The following is a 25,811-nucleotide window of genomic DNA, read 5'->3' as shown; positions in this document are numbered from 1 at the left end:
TATGCAGTTTTCATTTTAGGCAAACCATATTCGTAGCACGAGTTTTTTCTTTTATTATTGCTACAGCAATGTATGGAAGAGGAACTCTAACAGATGTATGATTAGCAGGGCATGAAATTAAAAATGTTTGTGTACAACGGAAAGGTTGTTTACTACCAAATTCCTCATTTGAAAATTAAGCGATATTAAGATTGGCCATGAGATTCTGTATCAGGGACACGGCTCTGTTTGCTCCACGTCTTCCAGCAGCATCAGCAGGAAAGTAACACTATTTTAAAAGTTACCTTTATTTTCAGCAAGAAAAATAATGCAGCTGAAAGGTCAGTACCTGCCTTTGGAGGCAGATAATCTCAGAGCTTGTTCGCCTGCTCTGCCACCAACGGTGTCAATTCCAGAAAACATTTTGACTGATGCTTTAGTCAAATTGACTAGGGCAAATAGAACATTTTCTATCAAAACTCCTTTGTAAGGAAAAAAGGGTTTTGATTGAATCATTCTGAGTGTGGGTGTGTACATGTGTGAAGGCATTTGTTGTCAAAGTGCTGAAAAATCTACATTTGGAGTCCTTGCTGCAGTATGCTGGGGTTGGTGCAGAGCAGTGGTTTATCCCAGCCCTGTCCCACAGCCTTTTGCCAAATTGCACCAAACTGCAGTAACCTGGGACTCCCCGATATGCCTGGATGCTGGAGCACAGAATGACGCTGGTCTCTTGAGTTTGTAGCCTGTGTGGCCGTTTTAGAAACTGGAAATACTGTCGGCCCCAGGATGGCTGTTTTGCATGGTTGCTTTCAGATTTTGGTTAAAAAACAAACAAACAAACCATGGACATTTAGACTTTTGTTTAAAAAAAAAAAAAAAATTGTATTTTTCCCACCGAAAATGTTTTTTTCATGCTAATGAAATTTCTAGTTTCAGAAAAGGATATTCTTTCATTTGGATCCTGCCTGTAATTCATGGTTCTCAGTTCTAGCTGCTCTTTCATGACCTTCTTTGAAAAATTAGTCGTGAATTTTGAAAGAGCTGGGTTTGAGAATTGTATTGGAACCACAAGGTATGGTGCAGTGGAGTAAGCCTGCTCCTACCTAGGGCTGACCATTTCCTAGAGATGTTGGCTATCGTACCCACCTCCTTTCATTCTTTCTGACTTGTAAAGACTTTGTGGCCAAGTTCAAGGCTGATGCAGGTGGAAGCCTTCAGGCCTGCTTGTGTGTGAAGCTTCACCTGACTAAGTGTTTGCAGGACAGCAGCAAGATGAGTTCTGCACTCTGAGTCTGCATGGCATTGAGCAGAAAATAGGAAGAGGGCTGAAAAATTGTTCCCTTGCTCTGGGAACAATTGAGACAGAAAATTGCTTCCAGGATTTCTTTGCTTTTCCACAGAGAGTAATCAGCCTGTGTAATTCTCTGCTACAGGACATACTGCCTGAATCTGCTACCCAAAGACAGAGATAGCAACTCGAGGACCAAAGGCACTGCAGAGCAGGGACTGTCCATTACTCTGTTTTCTCTTTGATGCAGTAGCTGCTATACATGTAGTAGGATTTCACAGTGATGCAACTAATACGGCAGATAATGGCATATGGGTTTAGGTTCCTAGTAGACAGTTGGACTGATCCGCTCTAAATTAGCGGGAACATTTGGATGCTCAGGCTGTAAATGGAGTTTTGGTCAGCATCACTCTCAGGTTGTAAAGCTGAGTCTGTGGGGAAGGTGAGAGCAATGCCAGTAAGATGATGGCAGGCAGGAGGCTCTGGTCCTGTTCTTGGTTCAGTTTATCTCTTTGCTTCATACACTTAAGAAAATCATTATATCTATGCCTTCATTTGTTCAGCTGGAGGAAGGAGAAGCACTTGGGTGGCGTTTTGGGCTTGGTAGTAATGAAGTTGGGGCCTTCCTGCCACACTTAGCATTGCAGCTTTTGGAAGATATAATTTTAATTTTTCACTTGAATGAGAATAATTGTGACCAGATCACATCATGGGCATAGTACCTGGTGGCCACCAATGTTTGATGCCTAAATTTCCATAGTGGGCCAAAGGATCTTGGATTGCTAAAAGAGTGCTATAGAACAAAGCTGGTGTTTGTTTGCTGGCTCTGGATTTGACTGTTCCTGTCTGTCTGTGCAGTGTTTGCTTTTGTGTAGTATTTGTCTGCATCTGTGCTTCTGTGTATGTGGGGAAAGGAGGACAAATATCACTGGGATGGATTAGCATTAAAAAATAGTTAACTGATCAAACCCTAAATCTTGTCCAAGAAAATTCTTCAGAGAAATAGTGTTGAATTTTCAAAGCAGCTGCAAGCCATAGAAGTGGAGCACTATCATTCAAAGATGCAAAAAATCCCCTTGGTCCTGCCCCAGCTCTGTAGGTGGGGCAAAGTGGGCCTGGTTTGGTTTTGTTTGAGTGGAGTAAAGCAAGTGCATGGTTTTGCTTATCAGAGAAAGTTATTGAAGGCTCATAATGAAGGCTAGGAAACCAGCCTCTGAGAATTGGATGCACAAATCTGTTTTATGCTCATGAAGGTCCCTCTTTCACTGTGTTTTTGCTTTGTTGCTTTTTTCTTAAGATGCACAGAAGTGAAATGCTGCTGTGTGATCCATCCACAGTATTTGGATAGCACAGTCATTAATAGGAATGAAAATTATGCCTCGAGTTGCTTTGTAGCTGGAGTGCCTGTCGTCCTGCAAGGGCTCAGCTGTTCTTCTCTGTACCGGTCTTCTCCTGTTGGAAATATTTTACTGCCTAATACCTTTTGGTCTTTAAAGGTGCCTGGTTATAAGCCCACTGTCCCTGAAATGAAAGTCATTCATACTTCTTGCACTTGTAAATGCTTAGCTTTAGGGCCCACTGGGAGGGATGTTAATGGCTGTACCCTGGGTGCCTTTCAAGTGCAGAATTCCACTTTTGCTTCCCTTCTGAAACCTGCAGTCTCATTCTCCAGAAAAAAAAACACAAAAACAACACACGTTTGAAGCTCTTTTTTTTCTTTCCCCTGCACATGTTTATACATGTCTCCAGTAGCTTCTCCTAGAAACTGAGGTCATCTTTGAAACAGGTGGGCAATGCATGAAGGGCAAAGCTGTGGCCAAGGGATGGGACTGCAGTCTTTGGAAAGGAATTAAATCCATGCACAGGTGTGGGCATGCCATTTGTGTGTGCCCTGCGTACACATCCTGTGCTTGATTTCTGTGGTAAGGCAGAGATCATTTACCCTCAAGCAAGGCCAATTGCTAGGATGAAATCATCAAGGTTCAGTTATTAAAGCAATATTGAGGCACATCCACATACAGGAGAGCATGAAGGAATGGTGGATCGTACTTTGGCCTCTCATAGGCCATGTCCTGCTCGCAGATGGAAGCAGTCCTCAGCTCTTGATAATACAGGCAGAAATTGAATCTGATGCCTAGAGCCTTTCTGCACAGGGGAAGTGTTGCGAAACAAAGCCAGGGTGTGAATTTGAAGTGCAATAGCTATTCCGAGCGTACTTCTCATGTGGGCAGTCCTATTCTGCTCCAAGAGGGCCTTTGTGCAGTTCTGCTTCATCTAGTGCCAAAGGCACTCTCAGTGCAGCAAGAAGAATGCCCACACAGGGAGCGAATGGCTTTTCCAGGCTATTTCACCATGCTGCAGAGTCCCAGGAGATGCGCGTGGTTTTATGTCCCCATGAATGTTTCAGGAGCTTCCCCTTCAGCTCTCCCTTCCGCCAGCGCTTTTGCTGGGGAGCTGTGCTTTGGGATGGACCATTGGAGGAGTTGTGTCTTCTGGACCCTTCTAGGTAAACTGTGCATCACTGATTTTCCTGAAGGTATGGGGCTGAACTCAGATCCCTGTGGTCTTGGGCTTCCCTAGATGATGTTAGAGCTGCAGTTCAGTATTGCCCATCGCTACTTCTGCCTCTTGCCATGTATCCTTACTGCCTTTGTGAGATCACGTCTGTGTTTGCATGTTGTACCTTTACATATACAAAATCATCAAGAAAACCAGTGCATGGAGTATGAGCATTATCTGAATATTGCTGAACAGGAATGGAAAAGAAAAAAAAGCCCATCTGTTCTACAAAGAGGCAGTGTAAAGAGCAGGCTCTGTGACTAAATAAACTCACATCTGTTGAGCAGAACCATCAAATGGCGAGCAGAGGGGCCTAATGTGAATCACATGTTGAAACCACAAGTATGAGTGAGATGAGCTGCAAAAGAGAGAGCCTGGAAGTGTTGATCCATGTGAGCAACTGTTGGTTTCTCTCCTTATTCTCCTTCCCTTTCCCAGTTTCCTGAGTAAGTGATGTAGCACCAAAAAACCCCACACAAACAGCCATCCTTCTGCACATGCGTATGCACATCTTTGTGTGTGCATTTATATTCCTTGCATGATTAAATATATTGTGTTGAGCCATTAAGTCATAACTTCAACTGGAAGTCAGGAGAGTGATGAATTTTAGAGGGGGCTGCAGAGAAGAGAGGGCACAGCTGGCTGTGCTTTAGCAGAGAGAGCAGGTGAAGCTGGTCCCTGGTGGTTGCTTCACCAGAATGGCTCTGAGGTCACTTGCTTTAAAAAGGGACTTGCTTAGTAGTGATTCTTCAGGCGGATGTCTCCAGCAGTCATTGCAGGAGACCTGATGACAGCAACGTAGAAACTCCAAAGCCATAGGTTATGTCTGCATAAGCTCAAGCTAATTTCAAAATACTATCTGTGCACTGGTCCTACCATACTGCATCTTTCTATGGATCAATTTTCTTTGCTGCTTAGGTTTTCCCTTAGCATTTTAAGTCGTACAGAAACAAAGAGCAGCTCAAGTTTCCTTATTGGTTGCATTTACAGTTTATTTTCTTTTTCTGTGCCAGGAACATATCAATACAATTGCAAAACACAGTGTTTTTATGACCTGAGGCAGCAGTTTCTAACTCAAAAACAAGAAAACTTTTGGGGATGTGCACACAGCCCAGGTGCCTCAGCTGCGTTGTTCGGTCTCCATAGCCTCTTAGAGAGTCCATCAAGCAAAGGTTGGATCTTCTCTCCCACAAGATGCCAAGAAAAGAAACATGCAATAATTTTAATATCAAAGGTGGTTTCTTGTTGCTATCCTCTCTTTTGTCTTAGATATTTTGCAGTATATGAGGTTGGACTTGCAGGAGCAAAGAGTGGTGACAGATAAACTACAAAACGTGCTTTGCACAGATTCTGGTCCCGTGCAGCTCAGTGTGCTTTTTCCAGCTGACAGAGCCATGCTCATGCAGCTCACCAGGTTTGTGAGCTCTGCAGGAGGTAATGAGGCACTCTGAGGGGCTGGTGGGGTTGAAGGTCCTTGTGGAATGGTTAAGGTGTTTGGTTTTTCTTCCAAAAATACACCATGGTCACAATCCACTTCCTTATTTCCATGCCCACTGAGAAGGCACACTGAGCTTAGAGAAGCACTGGAATGTTTTCTCAAGTTTGAGCCATTTCATCCTAGGGAACCAATATGGCCAGACCAGTTTCAATACTTTTGTCACAACAAGGCTTCATGCTGATTTCTGGGAAAAGGAACAAAGGACTTATGTGGTTGTCTAAAACCAGACAGCACCAATGGCATGGTGGGAGAGCTACTGGAGGTACCTTTTTGAGATGATGCACTCATTCAGCAATGCTGCAAGGCCAGAGTGGCTGCCTGGCTGAGTTAGTCAGCTTCATTGCTAGCACTGTGGATTGGGTCAGCTGGGGAATTCTCATCCAGAGCTTTTTGCATGGCAGTTCTTGAGTGAACAAGCACTGAGCTGATGTGGAAGAGCAAGTTTGCTTGGTTGGTGCTCAGTAGTTTGAAGAGTTTGAAAGAAGAATCGAAAGTCAAATACCAACCACTTGTCTTCAGTCACCACTTTCTATTCAGAGCAGAACTAATGGCCTCCAGTTACTTAAAAGAGCGCTTTATCTTGGTGTGCTCCAAAGTGTCAGCACACTTGCCTCTGTTCTTAATGTTCTTCTTGAACTCATTTCCCCATGGTTCCAGAACATCCCTCTTTGAAGAGCCATCTTCTCAAATAGCTGTACATTGTGCTTACTACAGATAGCACAAGGTAGCTTCACTTCTCCTCCTATCCATGTGTCCATGGAAGTCAGGAGCTTCACAGGTTTGTGCATCATCTCAAAAAAATACCTTTTATTCTACTATGTGCTGTCTTTCTTTGAAAGGACAGTACACTTTGCACTATACCGTGGATGCCAGGTCAAATTTGAGTCAAGTGTGCGCCATCGTTACAAATAAGGAGAGTGCATGTTGCATTACTTTAGAAGAACCCTGTCAGAGCCAGACATTTCTGTCCAAACGACAAAATAAAGTGCCAGAGATGTACATAGTGGATCAGGAGATTCAGCTGGAGAGCTGGAAAAAAAGTGTTCACTTGGAAAGCAGTGCAATGTGTGAACAAGTCGCTAGAGTTGATTCTCCATTTTGGAGATTTTCAAGGACAAAGGTATGACATGAATCTACTGGTAAGTCAAGCTTTATCTAAAAGCAGGACTCAACAGCCAGCAGAGATGCTCACTCTTTCTTGAGAGTACTGTGGGCTGTCAGTTTCTTAAAGAAGAATGCACTTTGATTCTTTAGTTTCCCTTTGTGTTGCAAAAGGGAGACAGGAATACATTAGGGTGCTGGTGTCTTGAGTATGTCAAATCACCTGTTGTGAAACTTAGAAAAACATAGTCTTTTTCTGACCTTTTGCACAAAGGAGTGTGTGTACTTCTTTTCCTACCGTTTTCAGGCACTCAACTGTCTTGCTTCCATTAGCAATCTCTCTGCAGCATCAATTCCCAGCCATCTGGCAGCAATCACTCTTCTGTATATTAGGATATAGGATTTTCCATAGGAAAAACGCTATTTCCCCTGATTATTTGCAAGGTGCCACAGGCCAAGCTGCTGAAAATGAGGCACAAGTTGATGCAGTGCTCAGGGGTGAGGAGAAAACATCCGAGGATTTGTTATAATGGAGGCTGTGACTTCAGGACAGCTTGGAGTCTGGTCAGGAAAGGTTAAGTGGATCAGGCAGGAGGGAAAGAAACCCGGGATTAAAGATTTTGCTCCTGGACACAGCTCCTGCTCATTAACTGATTTTTAGGCTTAACAGTTTTGAAGTCTGGCTTGTACTACTAGCCTCTTGAGGTTGGCCCAGAAGAAGGTTGGCTGTGGCGTTGGCTCTGCACTCGTGTCCCTCTTGAACGTGACCTCTGCTGTGCCCATTTTCTGGGCTGCAACTCCTCTCCCATTCACAGAAATCCTCTCGACAGCTTGAGTTGTAGATTGCAAACTGCACATTTGTGCTCTTCCAGGAATGGTAGCAGCTGACTTTTCCTGCAATCGCATCCATTTTAGGAGAGAAATGCAGTGCAGGGAGCCTGCCATAAATCAGAGCTTACCTGCACCCACATAGCCTTGCTGGGTTGCGCCTCAAGCTCTGCTCTGTTGCCATGTTCATTTTGTATCAGTTTCCCCTCTCTACTGGGCTCAGATCCCTGCTGTTTATCCCCAGGCGGAGACATAAACACACAGCTCTCTGTAAAGCTAATACAATTATCTGTGTGTCAATACGCTGCCACGGTCCCATTTGGTCCCACTGGGGTCCTGTTGATATCTCACTGCTGAGCTGAATGTCAGTTCTGCACTGTTCCTTCTTGTTTACAGGCAGCATCAGCATCCAGACAGCCTGGATTTGCTCTGAAAGCTTTAACCTTGCCATCTTTATGTTTTCCTGGTATCTTTTTTCATATGTGGAATCTTCTTGATAGGCCTGATTTCATTGTGTGCCCACTGGCTGGGTGCACTCCGTATTGTTTGGCAGTGCCTTGCTGACTTTTTTTTGGCAGAAGGATCTTGAGAATAAATGGTGTGCAGGAAAACAGTATTTCTGTAAGAGAGCTCATGGTCTGAGACTCCCAAAAATAACCTCTCTGCATTGTTCTGCCTGTTCTTTTGCTGTCCCTATTAATGTGCTCTTGTATGTGTAATTCTCAAGCATCCATCTCAAACTTTCCTTTGTGGTGCAGCAACACCCTCACATACATGTAGGTCATGTTATCAGGAAGAAAAGCTCAAGAACTGGAAGAATTTTTTCTAGCTCGGAGCTACCTCTTGGCTCAGCTCTGAAGGTTCAACCACAAACTTTGCTGTATTTGAGTAAGCATTTTGGACTGGTCACCAGGTCTGCCTCCTCCACTGCTATTGCCTTGGGGTTTGTTGTGACCACAGGTAGCTGAGGCCTTGGATTAATATTTTGTCCAATATAATTGTGTTTGGAGTTGCTAAGGAATGTCTCATTCCACAGGAGTCAGGAATCAGCTGCTCTCTCGTGAAATTATAATGTGGTCATTAGAGTTGTATTAGATTAGATAGATCTATGTATCTCCAGAGAGTCAGTACTATCTCTTTGTTTCAATGCACATGGGCCAGCCAAGTTCAATTTATTAGGGTTTTAGAGCCTAGTTTATCATCCAACACCAGGATGTGACATGGCTGTAAAAGGAAGATCTTGTTCATCAGCTTTTATGTGCGTGTTTTGCAGCAGCAGTCAAATTCAAATAGTCTGCATCTAATCCCAAAACTACTAATGCAATTATATTGGGAAAGAAAAGAAGTTTTATGTTTAGTTTGCCCTTCTACCTTTCCCACAGTTGAAGCTGATGTGAGAGAAACAAACCGAAAGAAACTTAAAGAAAGGGGAAGTTTTCAGTTGATGCCAACATTGCCCCAGCAGCAGGATTTTGGGTAAGATGGAAAGTGGTGTGGGGTTGGTCTCTGCAGATTTCAACCTGCAGCAGGCAGCACAGTAGGAATGATCCTTCTAGCAGATCTCTTGCCATCCCCACCATGGACTTGCTGTCTTCCTGTTATGTCTGCTTAATGCTGTAGAAGTTGTAGTGACTTAGTATGTAAAGCAAAAATTGAATCCCCAACTACTGTGGATCTGCTGGCAGAAAATGAAGCTAGGGTGCGGCCATGCTACAAAAAGTTGTTTTCCAAGTATTTGTTACTTAGAAGAAAGGGCTCACACCATATTCAAGAACTGTATTGCTGCAAACCTTTTTGAATTCAGATAAAGCCGTTGCTGCAAGTCTTGGGTCTTAAGAGTGTTGATAATTGATTTTGGAAGGGATCACCGGAGGTCATCTGGGCCAAGCCTTTGCTCAAAGCAGGGAGGACTTTGAATTTCAATCTGGTATTCTGAAAGATCCCATGAAAATTGATTGAAGCTGTTAAACCAGAGTGAGATGATACTAGATTATATGATTCGAGGAATAATTCAGTACAGACAGTGCTGTAACTGGGTTTCTTTCACCTTTAATTCCTCTGATTACATTAGTGATGTCCCACAGCAGGAAGCTGGTGAATGCTTTCAGCCCTATTTAACTGAAGTAGAGACTTCAATTTATTTTGATTTCATTTTATTTTGAGGGATTTGAGCTGAAGATACAAAACTCAGCCTGATCCAAGCAATTGGAAGAAACTCCAGTGCTGGGGGGAGAGAAAGGTTTAAATTTACTTCAGCTGATACCTGCTGTAAATGGCAGCGCAAAACATCAACAAACATCCAGAAGTGGTGCAAAATATATGCAAGCAAAGAAGCTTAGTCTCAGGGAGAGTGTCTGCCATGAGGGGGTTGGAGTCTGTGTGCATTAAGTCTTTACATATGGTCAAGAAGGCAATCACTGGGCTCAGCTATCTCCTAGCTGCTCCAGGTCAGTTCAACCCCATACAACAATCCCAGTGCTGGGAGTTTTCTTGTGGCTTTGTGGTTCTCCTGGTTGCTGATGTGATGTTTGAGGACCCGAGTCAGTTTGCTGCTGGGAGGTTCTGAGGGAGGAGTGGAGCTTCTTGGGGCTGGTTAATATTGCAGGTCTTAAATTTTGAGAGATGTTGTGCAGATCAGCAAGAATTAGGGAAGTTTAAAAGGGATCATGGTTTCCCCAAATCACATAATTTCCCCTATGATGTAAAATTGATGAAGATAAATAGTTCCATATGGGAAAGACATCCCAAGAGACCTTGGGCTGAGTTTGTAAGTAGCTATGGTGCTTCCTTTGTTTGGTTAAAGACCTCTAATGAGACCAGAATTTTGACATTATATCCTCTTTTGGAGGCCACAAGAAGCCGGAAAGCTTCATGGCTAGAGATCACTGGTCCTAAGTGGAGAAATAAATTCACTTAACGTTCAAAGTGGAACGATGCCAAGGGAAACAAGCAACTTTAGGAATTTATAAAGAGCAAATCTCTCTGGTCAGCCTCCATTACTGCTTTGGGCTAATTAGTAAAGTGGAGGTGATAAGGACAAAGCAAAGAACTGTAATTCAGCACAGCATTTGGGCCCTGCTTGTGGGAATTTCAGGAAGAAAAAGAAAAAAAAGACAAGCATAAATTAGAAACATCCACTTCTTTTGGATTGCATCTCTCACCAATAGGGGCAAAATGTGGCACAGTTTTGCCTCAGGAAGGGTGTCCCCTTGGTTCAGTATGAGAACTTAACTGGAAAATGAAGTAAAGTTTCTTCAAGTCCTGTTGTGTTGATGGAAGAGAAAGGAGAGTGGGGAGATGACAGTCTGCCTTTCTACACATGGCTCTTTTAATCCATGAGATGAGCTTTCTCTATCCCGGGAAGATGTCTTGGTTCTGTCCCTAATTGTACCAGAGAGAAGCCACTGGAGGGCTTCCAGCTGCACTCTGTATCTGCAAAAAGGGTACTGACCTCCCCATGGCTTGTCAGCCCTGTGGCCTTCAGGCTGATGGTAACTGTGCATGGGTGGTACAGAGAATCTGAACCAAGGAAGCGGATTAGGAAAAAGTAGGATTGAAGACAGAGCAGACTGTCCGGAAGAACAGACTGTTGTTGCTCATTTTATGTTAAGCACTGTTGGTACCCACAATGAAGCATTAGCTTAATTAACTCGGGGACAAATTCTTCTGTCTTGGCAAAGTCCATCAACATCCAAGGAGTATTTCGTCCGTGTTATAAATATGAAAATGAAATGAAGATTTATTTGGGTACAATGTAGTCATGGAAAAGCCTGTCTCAGAGATGAATGTACTAACAACTTCTGGATAGACAAGCGAGTACTCTACCCTTTCATTGTTTCTGATATGAGGCTAAATTGACTCAGAACCTCTTTGTGTTACCTTTGCTTCTCAAAGGTGAGTGACATCCTGTGATTAAAAGCAAAATAACCCAAGTATTTATGCACACCTTTGAAAACAAACAAACAAACAAAAAACCCAACAGACGATAGACCTTGTCAGGCTTTTAGGCTTTTATTACTTTCTGGTGTTATCCTCTATTGAAATTCCTAGTCTGATGATTTTAGATGGTGCAGTTTCATCATGGGACTCCAGTTCCTCTGCTGTCATGTGTTCCTTTATGGTTGGGATTTTTCTGGACTTATGGCATTAAGATTATCCTAATGATAGAATCAGAGCACATGGGTTTTCCTTATTTATGCAGTGTGATTCTACTCTTTGTTCTTGATGTTATTTATCATGGTTGGTTTGGTGTTAAACTCTACCTCCAAAAGTAGGTAATGACTAATGCTTTAAAGGAAGGAAGGATAACAGAACCTCAGGCAGCCACAGCTGAAGTTGGTGTAGATTTGTCTTTGATGTTATTCATCCTATTACTCTTCCCATGATAAGTTTCCGTTCTTGAGAAAATGGTCAAATGGTAGCATCCATCACCTCACTACAGGCTGCTGAAAAATTGAAGAGAGTTCAGAGTAAATACATAGGAGTGAATCAAGAGAAGTCTGTTCTAACCGGTGAGTTTAATTGATACTTAATTTAAATGCTGTGATTTGATTTCACCAAAGACCTGGATGTGTTCTGTGAGGATCTGCATGTGGAAGGGAGGTAGAGTGTAGCAAAATCCAGTGCTTGGAGGTGGAGCTAGCTAAATTTAAGCCAGACATAGAGGAGAATCCATAATATTGGCGCTTGATTGCTTGCCCATATAGTTTATTGAGTGCAGCAGTGGATTCTCCATTACATGCTTTTTTTCAGAAGGATTCAATCCCCTGCACTGCATTGCTTGAGGCCTTTTACCCTAGGCACTAAGTTACATGCCCTTAAAAGAAGAAAAGTGTTGGGGAGAGATCAGAACAAACCCAGAAGTTCAGCTTCAGCTGTTAAAAAGAGATCTATTCATTTTCGTTTTTTATGATCTTGTGTAGTTAGGCTAAATTTAATTGAGGCTGGGGAGCTGGGGCTGGAACAGATGAGGAAAAGGGAACTTGTTGAAAACATTGTCAAGGCACATATAGCAAAAACGAGTGACAGCAAATGCATGACAGAAAATGAGAGGAGGAGAAAGAGGAAGAGAAAAGGCTAACGGGAAACAATTAGAAAACACCACCGCCACTGAAACAAATGTGTTAGTAGGTAGCCAAGATGAAGCTGCGTGCCAGCCTATAAGTAAGCATCTGAGTTACTGCAGTGTGGTCTTATATTCCCAAACTGCCCTTTAAGCTCGTTCATGAGAAGTCACAGTGTCATCAACTGTCCCAGCACTGTGTGGCCTGGCTGCTGGAGCAGATAGCCCTGGTTTACGCATCGCTCAGCCCATCCCTGCCTCATGGCAAACCGTAAGGGGACCAAGGTGTGTTGCCTGGGAGGTGGCTAAGGACAAATTAGGGAGCTGCCAGAAGGAGTGATGATAATCTCGTTAGCGCTGTTTCTTTTTTGCTTTGAATCAGTGTGGAGGTAACGCCTGTGCTCTGAAGGAGCTTTGTGCAGTTGGATGCTTTCACATGAAATAGCAAACCAGAGGCTGAAAACTTGTCAGAGTAAAACACTAGGATGCTTGTAGCAATGGGCAAGATACAGCGATCTTTGAATATAGTAAGAGAGCAGAGTGTCCTGTTTAACTCTTAAGGCTGAGTGCCCACACTGCTTTCTGCTCTTAAGCCCAGATAGTTGCCTGAGATTTATTGTCATGCGTTACATTTTTGAATGATGTGAGAGGAAGAAGTGGTCAGCTAGGTGAATTTTAGTGTTTTGGTGGCATTTTCTGTGTCCGGTGAGGCTGGTGTTGGTAACGAGAAGTACCAGGCTGTGGGAGTGCAATCCATCCTGCCTGTCATGGCTGGTTTTCTCTACAGCCCTGTAGGACAGACCTGCCTTTCACTTCTTGCTTTCAGAATGATGCTCTGCTCTGTCAGCGTGAGGTCAGCTGGCAGCCGTGTTTGGGAGGGTAAGATCTGTCCTTGCACCTTGGTCTTGGATGCTTGTCTGTATGCAGGATGCTCCTGCCACACCCTCCATGCTGGCTCCAGTGGTTCCTTTCACTGGTATTACATGTCCAATGTAATGGGCTCATCTTTCAGCAGAAGGGATTGCAAAACCTGTGACCTTGAGCAGCCACACTGCATGGTGGGAAGTGCTGAGGCATGTGGCAGTTCCTCTGGCACATGAAGAGCAGTGAAGGTAGAAGAGGACCACAAACTGCCCGTCTCCTAGTTTTGGGATAGACATGAGAACTGGCTTTTCTTAGCAGTCTTTAAGTACGATTGAATCCTCCAGAAAGAAGGTTGTTACCTGGAGGAAACTTACTGGGCTGGAAGAGGCACACACTGTATACATCAGTTTTAACAAGCACTGCTGATAGCTGGAGGTACCATTTCCACACTGCCACGTGGAGACCTTGCTCCTTCCCCACCTCTGCCCCCACTGACTCAGCACTACAGTCTAATAGCAGATGGCTAGGACAAGGCTGTCTATATCAGAGTCCATCAGACTACTTTCTCTGGTTTATATCAAAAAGCCTTATCTGCTTCTTCGATACAAGATTCACCTGATTTTGTTCGACCATAAAGCTTCTAGAACTGAGATGCTTTGCCAGGCAGGATGAGCTGGCAAACCAGCTCTTCACCCAAGTCCCAGTGGCTTGGTCCTGACATTTCCAGTAACATCTGGTCTCAGGCTAGGAGAAAGGGGAAAGAGAGCGTGATCTCTACTTTTTTGTTTTCCTCTAGGTAGACTTAACTATGTTGTCAAATGTGTGCCTTTCTCCTGCCTAAATATTCCGTATAAAGTAGGGGATAGTTGCTTTTTTTCTGAGAACATGTGTGCATGGAAGTGTTGGCTTTGTGACACCATGAATATGCCCAGGTTAGCGGGACATGGACATGCTCTTGTAGATGGATTCCTGCTTATTATCAGCGAGAAGATATTTGGTCTCCATGTTTGATGGTAGGTGGCAAAGGTGATGATATCAGTCATGCACTTGCTTGCAGGTTTTAAGCACTGACCTTTATAGCTGTGGCTACGCTTTTCAGCTTTGGAAATGCCTTCTCTTGAGACATTCAAATAGATGGCTGTGTGTGTGACCACAGAGCTGTGTCAGAATAGTTTGAGAGCTGTAGAGCTGTGAGGCTTGGTAATGATTTCACTCTGAGGGGGTGTCCAGCAGCCAGAGGCCGCCCTTCATCTTCTCATTTGTTTTCCCAACCTGACCTCAGAGAACGGTCTGCACCCATTGGTAAATCCCAGTGCTGCCACTCAGCAGAGGCTCCCAGCACCTCTGCTCAGGCAGCAGTAAGAGATTCTCTTTGTAAGGCCAGCTGGGCCTTTGCTTTGCCCAGCTGGAACTGCCTTTATGCAACAGCAGTCAGCTAATGTCTCCCCTGGCCCAGTGCTATCTCCTGCACCAATCCTTTTCCAAGCTTTCTGATGTAAAGAAATCTTTCCAGATTGAGTCCCAGCTGCCTCTGGTTTCCAGAACCCTGAGGTGTGCTGACACCAAAGCAGAGCGTGGACAGACACCTGAGGGCTCCAAAATTAGCAGTAGCTTTTATCCATGCGGGGTCTTGACTTCCTTACTGCAGTTCAAAACCAGCTTAGGGAGGTAACGTGATGCTGCTGTAGGACCATTGCTGCTACCCAACAGCTATGGCTTGCGTGTGGTGGAGAGCGCTTGTTTGCTGCGGTTCAGCCCATTATGAACAGGTTTTCTTTATGGGAAACATTTTCAGCAGCGTCTGAGTCCAGTTCTCAAAAGTGATGTAGGCTGTTAAGAGACCAAAGCCAAGATCTTCATAAATAAGTAATGGTTTGGGCTGCCTTTGTTTTCTGTTACACAAGTGGAGATGTCTAAAAGGAGCCTGGTTGTCAGCGGTTGTGGAATTCTGGCATTTTTTCAAAATTGACGTGCTTTTAAAATACCTTAATCTGGGCATTCAGAAATGGAGGCATCAAGAAGGATTAGCTGCTTTTGAAATCCTTTTTCTTAAAAGTTTAAGTGAAAGACGGTGGAATTTGGGGCCATAAATGTCATGTTGAGAAATGCTAAAGGTTATATTTTGGAAATGTATGTCTGCCCACCTGTAATGGCACTTGTTCCCAGAGCAACCGCGCCGCTGTACGTTGATGTACTCACCAAATCCTAGCAGGGGGAAGTCAAATCTATGTCTGTCTTGCTGAAGAGGCGATAGGAGTGATGGGCATCTCTGGTGCATTGGTCTGCCTCAACTTCAGTTTGAAGAGGAAAATAACAACAGTTTAGCAGACACCAAAACAAACTGATCAGTAATTTCAACCAGCCGGGCAAAGAAAGACAAGTTTTTATCCGAATTCTCATGAAATGGTTTTGTGGTTGTAATTTAATAAGTCATCCAGGGGTTTACAACTGCTAGTCCCCCAGCCTGAATTCCTAATGTATGTGCGGTTCTTGTTTTCCTCTCAGATTTGAACCATGTCCCACCCGTCCTGGCTGCCACCCAAGAGTACCAACGAGCCTGTTGGTCACGTTACAGCAAGGATGGAGACCACGCATGCCTTTGGGACTCCCAGCATCTCAGTGTCCACCCAACAGACACCAAAGAAGTTTGCACCTGTTGTTGCCCCCAAGCCAAAGTACAACCCATACAAGCAACCAGGAGGTGATGGTGAGTATGTTGGTTTTTTGTTTGTTTGTTTGTTTTTTAGGAAGGATTCACAGAAGTCGTATTGAGGGATATTGACCTCTAACACAAACTGTGTTTGACAAACTCTTGGTTCATGAGTTTGTGGGATCAAATCAATCAATAAGAATGTGAAAGAACCTTGTGCCCTCTGGCAAGCTATCCTCCTGAATGGTGCAGGGCTAGGGGAGAGCAGGGGGACAGCAGTTCCTTTGTTTTTATTGTAAGCAAGCCTCCTTTCCCTAAAACTGATATTTTTCCAGAGGTTTTGCTTCTTTCATGTCTGCCTGTACATGTCAATCCAAGAAGCTGGAGCTTGAACACCCTTTTCAATGTTGTTTTTCTTTTGCACCAGCACAATGGGACTTCTCTACAAACATGGGATTGAGCTGGGGATGTGGGTAGAGGTGGATGGATTTGGCAGAATGAGTCTCGACATGTTTCGTCTCTTGCCTGTTGGTTTGATTCAGTTTTACTGTTTCTCCTCTGCTGTGGCAGGCTCTTGAATATGAGATGAATTAGTGGCATAACTATGTGGATATTTATGTGACCATTACAGTAGCCTCTGAAGATGTTCTGTCAGTAAAACAAAAGTTTTCCAGTCACCATGCACTGGCCTTGCTTTGTCTCCTGCTTTTAAAGTCCAGCTCTCTTCATGCAGTTGAGCAGCAAGTGTAGGAGTTGTATTTTTGTTCTGTGGACACATAGAAGAAGGGATAAACTTGGGTACAGGCTCCACTGTACTCAAGAAAATTGCCAAATCAGCTTTTGATTATCAGTTTTGGCTGTTCTTCTTTGTACCGTCTTCACTTTTCCCTCTTTTGTACTGAATGTAATAAGGCAAAAGTTGTCTGTAATTTTTTTCCCCTTTTTCTACTCTTTTCAGAGTGTGTGCAGGAAGACTACATGATAATGGAAAGGAGAAAGAAAAACAGAGCAATATATTAAATCTCTCATTTAAGCAATTTTCTAAAGTTAAGGACATCTAGTAGGAAGTTGGAAAAGACTGACTAGTCTTTCATTTTTTTTCCTCTGCCACTCTTAACTTAAGAGAATTCGGAACGAAAAAAGAAAATGTGTTGGAGGGGAAAACTCAGTCATATTGCACCTGTTCTGTTGCCTTCAGTAACAAAACATTAGCGAGGAAGAGGGAGAGAAAGACATTTGGAATTAAAAAAAAGTAAAAATAATCCATTTCTGAATTGCGATGGAAATGTCACTTTCAAGTAAAGTGGGAAAATCTTATTTTTTTAAATTCTTCTACAATTTAAGATAATAATGAAAAGTGGCACTTTGGTTCCTCAGGAAAACTGTTGTTGATCAGCCAGAAATGTCACTACGCCTTAATTGTTGATGCTTTAATTGCTATAGATCTGATTATAAGTGACTCAGGAACATCCCAACAACCTTCTAAAAATTCTTTGCTCCTTGGCACTGGGGGAAGAAGATGTCCTGCTAAGCAGCACCCCAGTACTGCAGACTGAGAAAGATAGATGAGCCTGACCAGCATTTCTTGTGCAATGCAGAATATGCAGTCCTGCAAGCACGTGAACATTGCTGGGTCTGATGGAAACGGAGAGATTTGGGGAACTTGTGGGGGGCCTTTGCAGATTCTGGACTTTCAGAGATGCCATCATCATCTGACAGGCTTGGAAGAAATAAGGGATAGTGGAGACTTGATCAGGGATTGGCTTAGTGATGTGACAGCGTACTGGCAGCTTAAGCTAATCCACTTTCAGAAGGTGACACACTGCTGGTCAGTGTCAGCAGCTGGTGCAAAGCCATTAGCTTGACCATATATAACCCTGAGAACATGAGGCTTCCGGGATTTGGCAGGTGAGGCAAGAAAATATTTAGCCTACCATGCCTCATTCACTTTTTATGGCTCTGTTCTCTCCTCCAGGCTCCCTGCTTGTTTCTTCAGTGACCTCCGTTGTTTGACAGAACAGAACTTTGAAATGAGTTAGAAATGGTTAAAAAAAGTTAAAAACAAAAGCTGCGACAGCCAGCAGTTTATAAAGCAGGAGCGTTTTAATGTGCTGGAAGCAGTCAAGGCGTGCGTGGTTTAGACCAGCTAAGTGAGCAATTTTCTCGGCGGTGCTGGTCCCCCTCCTTGCTGTTTGCCACGCTGCCTTGCTGAGACTTGTTTTGAGCTGGATTTGTCAACTCATCAGAGCAGAGACCATGTCTTGCTGTCGCAGGAATCTGTTTGAGGGCCTTGGGGTATGACTGCAGTAGTAATAACAATAATAAATAAGAACACAGCCCTGATTAATGTGCTGCACGAGTTTCTGCCGCCCAGCTAGCTGGAGAAGCTGGTGCAGCTGTGTTTTTATGGACCAGACTTCCACGTGCTGCAGTCTGGTCTTGCTTTCTGGGGGATTTAGCACTTGCCTTCCCTGTCGCAGCAGCTCATGGGGGATTAACCTTGCTCACCTCAAATGCTCCTTCCCTGGCGTGCTGCTGTGTTGGGGTCTGTACCTCCTGCCCTGCTGTAGCCTTTCTCTTTGGAGACAGGGATGGGTTTCTGTGCCGGGGTCTCAGAGCCAAGCAGGAGCTCTGCTGGCATGGCAGTGTGCTGGGGCTCATCGGCTCCCTGCTCCGTCCATATGGTCCCTTGCTGCTGCGCTGTACTTCTGATGCTTCCTCCCTGGCACTTTGGGGAGGGAGATGTTTTGCTCCCCCACCTCTCAGCTCTCTGCACATCACAATGCTCAAATCACTGTGTGCTCTTTTTCTGTGAGAGGAGTCACTGCTGGTGTCTGTTTTCAGTAAGTCCAACCCAAGGGTACAAACACTGCTGTTCAACATGGACTCAATCCTGGGAAGTCTTAGCACTGTGATCCCTGCTGGCCTGCACAGCTCCATATTTACCCCACAGATGGAAGAGAGCTGTTTGAGCTAGCGGAGTGTGGTTTTGTACAAGAAAAAAAAGTGTCTGTGGGAAGGAAACAGCAAATGAGCTAGGCTGGAAATGAAAATTCGGTATCCAGACATTCAAGCAGTGGCTTTAAAAAAGCCACTGGGTGGGAGCATTGGGGTGAAGGATGATTTTTTGATGGAGCATCCTTGGATGTGTTTGCAGTCAGGAAAACATCTGTCTATGCTGAGGCAAGATGAGTCCTGAGATGAGTGAGACATCATCCTGCCATGAGTCCTGGCAGTCCACACCTCTCGCTCCCCTCTCAGTGCTCGTGTGTGCTTAGTACTGCATGCTTCCTCCCCCCATTCCTCAGCAGACCCCATCAGCAATGTGCACAGCAGGTGGTGACTGCAGAGCTGTGCTCTCAGCTCAGGTGGGCTCTCCTTCACTGAGCGTTGAGCTAAGAGTGCAAAGAGAGAGCAGAAGGCCCTTTTCCAGTTTCTTTAAAAGCATTGCCCTTCCTCTTTTCCCTCCCAATTATTTTTCTCCTGCTTTCCAGTTTTTGCACTAAAATTGGTATTTCAGTGCTGGCGGAGCTCACATGCTCCATGGCATGGGGAGGAGAGCTGGCAGGCGCTCTGAAACGAGTGTTGCTGGGGTGCTGCCAGGGCCAGGGCTTGTGAGGCCAGAACTAGGGGTTTTCAAAACCGTACTGAAGTCTATTGTCAGCCTCGGGTTCTCAGAAAATCCTGACTTGGAGCTCCTCGGGACATTGGATGGCTCAAGTGCAGTGAGAGTGTCAGGCTTTTGTGGTGTGATTTGTCTTTGGTTTGCATCCTTTGAGTTTCAAGCTGGTTTTCATAACCTCAGAAGCTCTTTCCCCCTTGCCCTCCTCTCCCAGTTACAATCCTGTGGACACGAAGCAGTGCAAGGAGTAGCACTGAAGAAGGAGCATCACCAAGGCTATAGCAGCTGATAGAGCATCTATACCTTGGAATGAAAAATGCCACCTGGCTGAGAAACATGGGTGAAGGCTTCCATCTGTTGCCCTTTCAAAGAAATGAAGCTCCTTGTTTTCTTACAATATATGGTTTGAATTTTGGCTGGTCCTCTGTGGAGCCAGCAGTTGGACTCAATCGTCCCTGGAGGTGTTCAAGAACTGTGGAGATGTGGCACTGAAGGACGTGGGTTAGAGGGCATTGTGGGGATGGGTTGATGGTTGGACTAGATGATCTTAGAGGTTTTTTTCAATCTAATGATATTATGATTCTATGCCTGTGAGTCCCTTCTAACTCAAGATCTTCTATGATTCTATGATATTTCATTCACAGACATCTGTTGAGGCATATTCCTGAGATATATACCACAGTGCCAAATCCTGGCCACAAAAGAATATGCAGACAACATCCCTCCTATGACTGCGTAGTTTATGGTATTGCACAACATTTGGGCATTTGTCTTTGTCAGCCCTTTAGAGGCTTTGAGGACAGGCTTTGCAAAAATTAGCCATTTGAGTTTATTCTGTTGACTCCTTCTAAATTCAATATTAGTTAGTGCTGATGATGCCTTTTCCTTGTGATTGCCAACCGTGGTGAACATAATACCTGCAGAAACAGTTAAAATGGATTCAATCATAAAATCGTTAAGGTTGGAAAAGACCTTTTAGATTCACTTAGTCCCACTGTCTACTTGCCACCGGAACTGCCCACTAATCTGTGTTTGTTAGTACCACATCTCCACAGTTCTTGAACACCTCCAGGGACTGTGATGCCCCCACCACTCTTTTGGAGAAGTTTTTCCTGACATCCAACCGGAACCTCCCCTGGTGCAACTTACAGCCATCACCTCTCATCCTATCACTGTTACCTGGGAACAGAGGACCCGTCACAACCTCCCGTCAGGGAGCTGGAGGGAGCAATAAGGTCTCCCCTGAGCCTCCTCCAGTTTCCATAATGGAAACTAATTGAAGAGTTGAGAATTAAAGCAAGCTCTTTCCTTCTGTTTTCTTTCCTTGAAGCACTTTCAGGCATGATGAATGACAGGAGACTCATATACAGGTTTTTGAGATCTTCATGGCTTTGTTTGTTTTGTGGTGGCAGTGTTTTTTGTTTGTTTGTTTGTTTGTTTGTTTCAATCATCTCTTCTTTCCATCTGCATTGGAGGAGAGGGCTGCAACTCGTGGGGCCAGGCACAGCATCAGTGTGAGCTCCAGGGCAAGATTACATAGTTGACACCATGCTGTGTTCACTTGAACCCGGCTGATGCAGGTTTCCCAGGTCCTGACCCTCTCTGCCCTTTCTTTCTTCATCTGTGTGGAGGCTCCTGAGCACTAGCTAATTTTATTCTGCTGTGTCTGTAAGGGACTGGGAGCATGAGCTATCGTGCTGTTTGTTTTATCTTGTAGGCAGGCATACCTAGTGGGCTTTGTTTACAGCAGCTGCTATCGGTAACTCTGTCTAATTTTTGAAGCCAGGGTATGGATTTATTGGAATAGACACTCAGTGTTTTAGCTGTGCTGTTCCCTGTTCTGCAATCTTTGACAGTTCATAGAAGCTAAACAGCTCCAGAGTCTATTCATTACTTGGATGAGAGCCCTGAAAGGATAAATTCAGACTGACTTGGGAGATTCTGCAGGTTTTTTGCTTTTTTCTGGTTGTCTTTGCTGGGCCTGCTGCATAACATGGCAAGAGTAATCCCTGCTGCTGGAAGGCAGAGGCATACCTGCTCTCCTTAGAGCCACCCGTGAGCTTTGGGGGCATTTTGTTGCCTTTTGGTCATCTTTAGCAGGAGGCTCACACTCACGAGCAGCGAGATGGGGGTCAGCCGTGCTCTGGTGGTGTGTTGTGTGTGCTCAGTGCCAAGCTAACAGGAGATGGTGTGATTTAGCAGCAGTAGCAGCAAAGCTGGTTGTTTTGCACGTGGTGTGAGCTGTGCATGCAGACTGCTGCTGCATCCTGCATAAAGCATGGGAATATGTTGTTATTTGGTTGTTTTGAGGCTGAACTGGGTCCTGCACATCCCAGAGAGTTTTCAGTGGGACCTGCTGGTCTCTGCATCCAGCTTTGCCACCAGCTGTTAAAATCATTGATGCTCTGGGGATAAGGCAGCATCTCAGTGATAGGACAAGAAAATAGGCTGAGAAATGCTCAGGCTCTCTTCTGCTCCCATCATGGATTGAGCTTGCAGAGCTGAAAAACGTTGTGGGAATAAAGAGGAATACTGCTGCTGCGGCAAATCATCCCGACTGCCTAAGCACAGCCCCCACGTTGGTGCTTGTTTTTTAAAGAAAGCTTTTTTGAAATGAGCATTATAAAGTTTTAAAGCCCTTCTAAATCCTTGCTCTCCTTCTTTGTGCTTCTTGCACTGAACGAAGTGAAGCAGATGAAGCAATGCTTTATTCATTAGTGTCAGAACTGCATCATCCACAGGCACTTACAGAATACAGCCAGAGAAAATGAACTTGAAGTTCCAGGCCTCTTCTTGGTTTGCTACTCATTCTACAAGAGCATTTAAAGGACAAACTGAGCCCTAAAGCCTTCAGAACATGCGGGAAGTGGGGGCTCCCTCATTAAGGGGAGGCTCCTCACCAGGGGGCTGTTGAGAACCAGTTTGGAGCTGCCTTTTGGAAGTCTCCATTGATTTCTCTCTAATGACATCCCCCTCCCTGATGGTTAAGAGCCAAGTTAAACCAATTTGAAACTAGTGGTGGTTCTCATTTAAATTGCCCTGATCAAGCTGTGGTGCAACTGTGCTCCATAGCTTGCGACATGTCGGTGCTGCTTAGATGGGACCCTTCACGTAGGCATCCCTTTCTGGTGTCCTTCTGCCTCTTTGCCTTGGTTCCTCTCTTACTGCTTATGTGTAGAATTAAATGGAGGCACAGTGTTTTGATGGGTATCCGCAGCACTGTGACCGGTTTCAGGGCTTATCATGGTGGCAGGTGTCAATAAGGCACCTCTGCGTGGGCCCTGCTGTTGTGGTTACAGTCATCTCATCAGAAGTTACTGCTTGGGCTGGACTGTAGTGTCTGAGTCTGCTTTTGTGTTGGTTTTTTTTTTTTGTTGGAGATAAACACGGAGGTCTGTGCTCCTGGCTTTGCTCTCAAGATGAACATAATCTTTTTTTGAAATACCTCCTCTGATAATGGTACTGGGAAAAATGCAACAGAGAAAAGATGCATAAAGACTGTTATTGAACCAGTCTACTTATCTGTAGTTCTCAAAATGTCAAATCAAGCCACCAGGTTTTATTAACAATTCTGACTATGTTTTGTTAGAATTACAAATATTAAACTTTCAGAGGCTTTGGAACATATTGCCACTTATTTGGGAACTGCTTGAAGTAATACACAGCCTCGTTTTTCATTCGGGTGAGTGAGCTTGTATTTTCTTTGTTATTTGGTATCATAAAGCAAACACTATTCCTCAGCAGGTAGATTTTTCTTTTTTTCTGCCGTGCCTATTTTTTTCTCTCTTTCTTTTCCTCCTGTCTGTCCTTTCAAGATACTATATTTAATTTTTCCACTTCATTATTTCAAACATTGAATAGTGATTCATCTTTGCAGTGGCCTGTTCTGTGAACCACAATAGTTTGGGCAGAATAAAGCAAAAGGGCGAAAAAGGGAAGGGAAAAAAAAAAAAAAAAAAAAGAAGACAGATCTGACATACACTGGATTGGAAAGAAGCCATCTTTTTATAACTCAGATTGCAAACATCTGTCATTGACTATATCAAACCTACTTTTTAAAAGATAATGTTCGTTCTCTATATAGTTCTAAAGGGCTATGGTGCCCACAGTGAGAGAGCAGTGTTAATGCTGAAGTAGTTTGAATTCGAGCAAGCAGCACTTGTCCATTTTATTTTAATCTAAAATTTTAACATCCTCCAGATGCCAGTCTGTTAAATAATAACAATTGTTACATGATAGTTAACAGTCAAGTAACCTTTTTTTATTTTTTTGCTCACTCAATGCAGCTTTTTTATGCCCTGAAAGCTAACTGTTATAATAAAGGACTATACGTATATTTTTCCTTTTTCCTGACTAAAGCTTTTTTTACCCGGCCAGACAGAGTACTGCTAAGTCAGAGCAACCAATAAATGTCTATTGGATTATATTACAGGTTGGTCTAATAAAAGGTTAGAAGAATGAATGAGCAAGTCTTGAAGCCACAGAAGCTGCACTTGTGGCCAAAGAGCAGGCATTTCTGGCAGTCAACACTGCACAATTACAATTTGGACTAAATATACAAGGCCTGACATGCTCATCCCTTTGGCAAAGCACACCAAGGTGGGTTGATGCGAGAGCCAACGGTCCATAAGCAGGACTCTGAGTCCTGCAGCTCCAGCTCCCCAGGAGGCTGCTGATGCGGAAGGGGATGAGATGAGCAGGGGTCCAGTCTGGTTCCTAATAGATATCACTACCTTAAAAATTCCCTTTCTGTCTTCTTGTTAACTAGCATGCACGTTGGAAGGTCCTAGCCACAGAAGAGCAGTTGTGCTCTAAAAGCTGGCGTAAGGCGTGGGATTTACCCAAACTATTTCAGGAGCTGTGGAGCGCGATGCTGGAGCTACACATCCAGCAATTTCTTGGCATAGCTCTGTGCTAGGAAGCACCCATCTCCCTCCAGCTGCTCTGGGTGCTGAGCAGATGGTGCAGAGACCATCTTCAGGGAGGAGAATGCTGCTTGGGAATGGGGACTAAGCAAAAGACTCATAGGTCATCTTGCACTCCAGTTCGTGTGATGACAATGACTCAGGAAAGGTTTTGGTTTAGTCTAGACATGACCAAACCATAATGGAAAGCCTGGCACAAAGGGTTTCCTTCGTAGCATGGTAGAAATCTTGCTGATGTAAGACCTCAGCTTGTTTTTTTCTGTTGAACACTGAATTTATGGGAAATACCATGGAGGTATGGAATTGTAAGAGGAAAGACCTGGATGTCTGGGCCACTTCTGTTAGGAAACTGTGAAGGATTTGTTCATGGCTATTCTAGATATAAGAGCAGGCTGGTGGGAAGGGAAGGGGTCTGGTAACGTAAATTAGTTTCTGTAATGTTTAAAATTTACTCTCTAAAAAACCAATTTGATGAACCTTGTGAAGAACTGATGATCTTTGAGGTCTCTCAGCACATCCTGTGCCATACTAGCCAGCCTTGGACCAGCAGTTGTCCCCAGCTTTTTGCCCTGCGTGCATCTCAACGTGCTTTTCCAGTCTGAGCTCCAAATCCCCATCTTGGCCCACTCTCCAGCAGTCACATCAGTTGGAACCCTCTGCAGAGGCACAGTGCCAGCCCATAGCCCTCTCAGTACGTGCTGGGAGCACTTTGGGAGTCATGGTGTCTCCCTTGAGACCACAGTGCGCCTCTGGCGGAAGCATTTCCTGCTGCTTTCCTCATCCTGAGCAATACAGCTCCACTCTTTACAGGACCGGGTCACATCTCAGCCCCATAAGTGTCAACGTCAGCTTCACAACGTGCCATGGTCTAAGGGAATGCGCTAACCCAAAGCATGTTGTGTATTTGCAAAATTTTTGCAGGAGGGTGAATAGGGATAATAATGGTTCCCAAGCCACTTCTCTGCTAGGGGAAGTAAAGGAGCATTTCTCAATACAGATCCATTAACACTGCTCTGGCTGACAGGCAGCAAAACACAGGAGGTAAAAGTCCATTCTTTTCCCTTCCCATTGCAATGATTTAAAATGTTTGAACATGCACTTCAGAAGCCGGGGAAGTAAAAGCCCCCAGTTGTGCCTGGAGACTCTGCAAAGGCCACGGCGAGCAGAGGGGCTGCGGAGTGTTAATACAGTCCATCATTTTGTAACAAGCCCGATGTTCTTGTATGAGCCGTGTCAGGCTGTTGTCTGCACGCTGTCTTTGCTGATCATAGTAATCGGGTCATAAGAGAGAGAGAAGTAATAGCGCGTCTCTTAGCAACCAACCCCAGGAGAAAGAGAAAATTACTCAAACAGACTATCCAGCCAGGGAAGTAGAAAGATGAAATTTTCTGAAAGTCTGCTGGAAAGTGCTCAGGGACATAATTCTTTTATGTGT

The 25,811-nt window shown here is 44.3% G+C and overlaps 1 protein-coding gene across 13 annotated transcripts in view; it reads left to right on the top strand.

Moving 5' to 3' along the window:
- Window positions 1-25,811, top strand: part of LPP (LIM domain containing preferred translocation partner in lipoma) — a 321,092-nt gene that overhangs the window by 94,216 nt on the left and 201,065 nt on the right. For all 13 annotated transcript variants that reach the window (XM_085232828.1, XM_085232827.1, XM_085232817.1 and 10 more), the window contains one exon: window positions 15,685-15,886. In XM_085232828.1, coding sequence (XP_085088954.1) covers window positions 15,694-15,886 — 193 coding nt within the window. In that variant the 5' untranslated portion in view covers window positions 15,685-15,693. The remainder of the gene's footprint in view (window positions 1-15,684; window positions 15,887-25,811) is intronic.

The sequence above is a fragment of the Meleagris gallopavo genome, chromosome 11 (genome assembly GCF_905368555.1).
Source record: "Meleagris gallopavo chromosome 11, MGAL_WU_HG_1.1, whole genome shotgun sequence".
NCBI lineage: Eukaryota > Metazoa > Chordata > Aves > Galliformes > Phasianidae > Meleagris > Meleagris gallopavo.
Note: the sequence above shows the minus strand (reverse complement) of the source record. Positions and strands in the feature narration are given on the sequence as shown.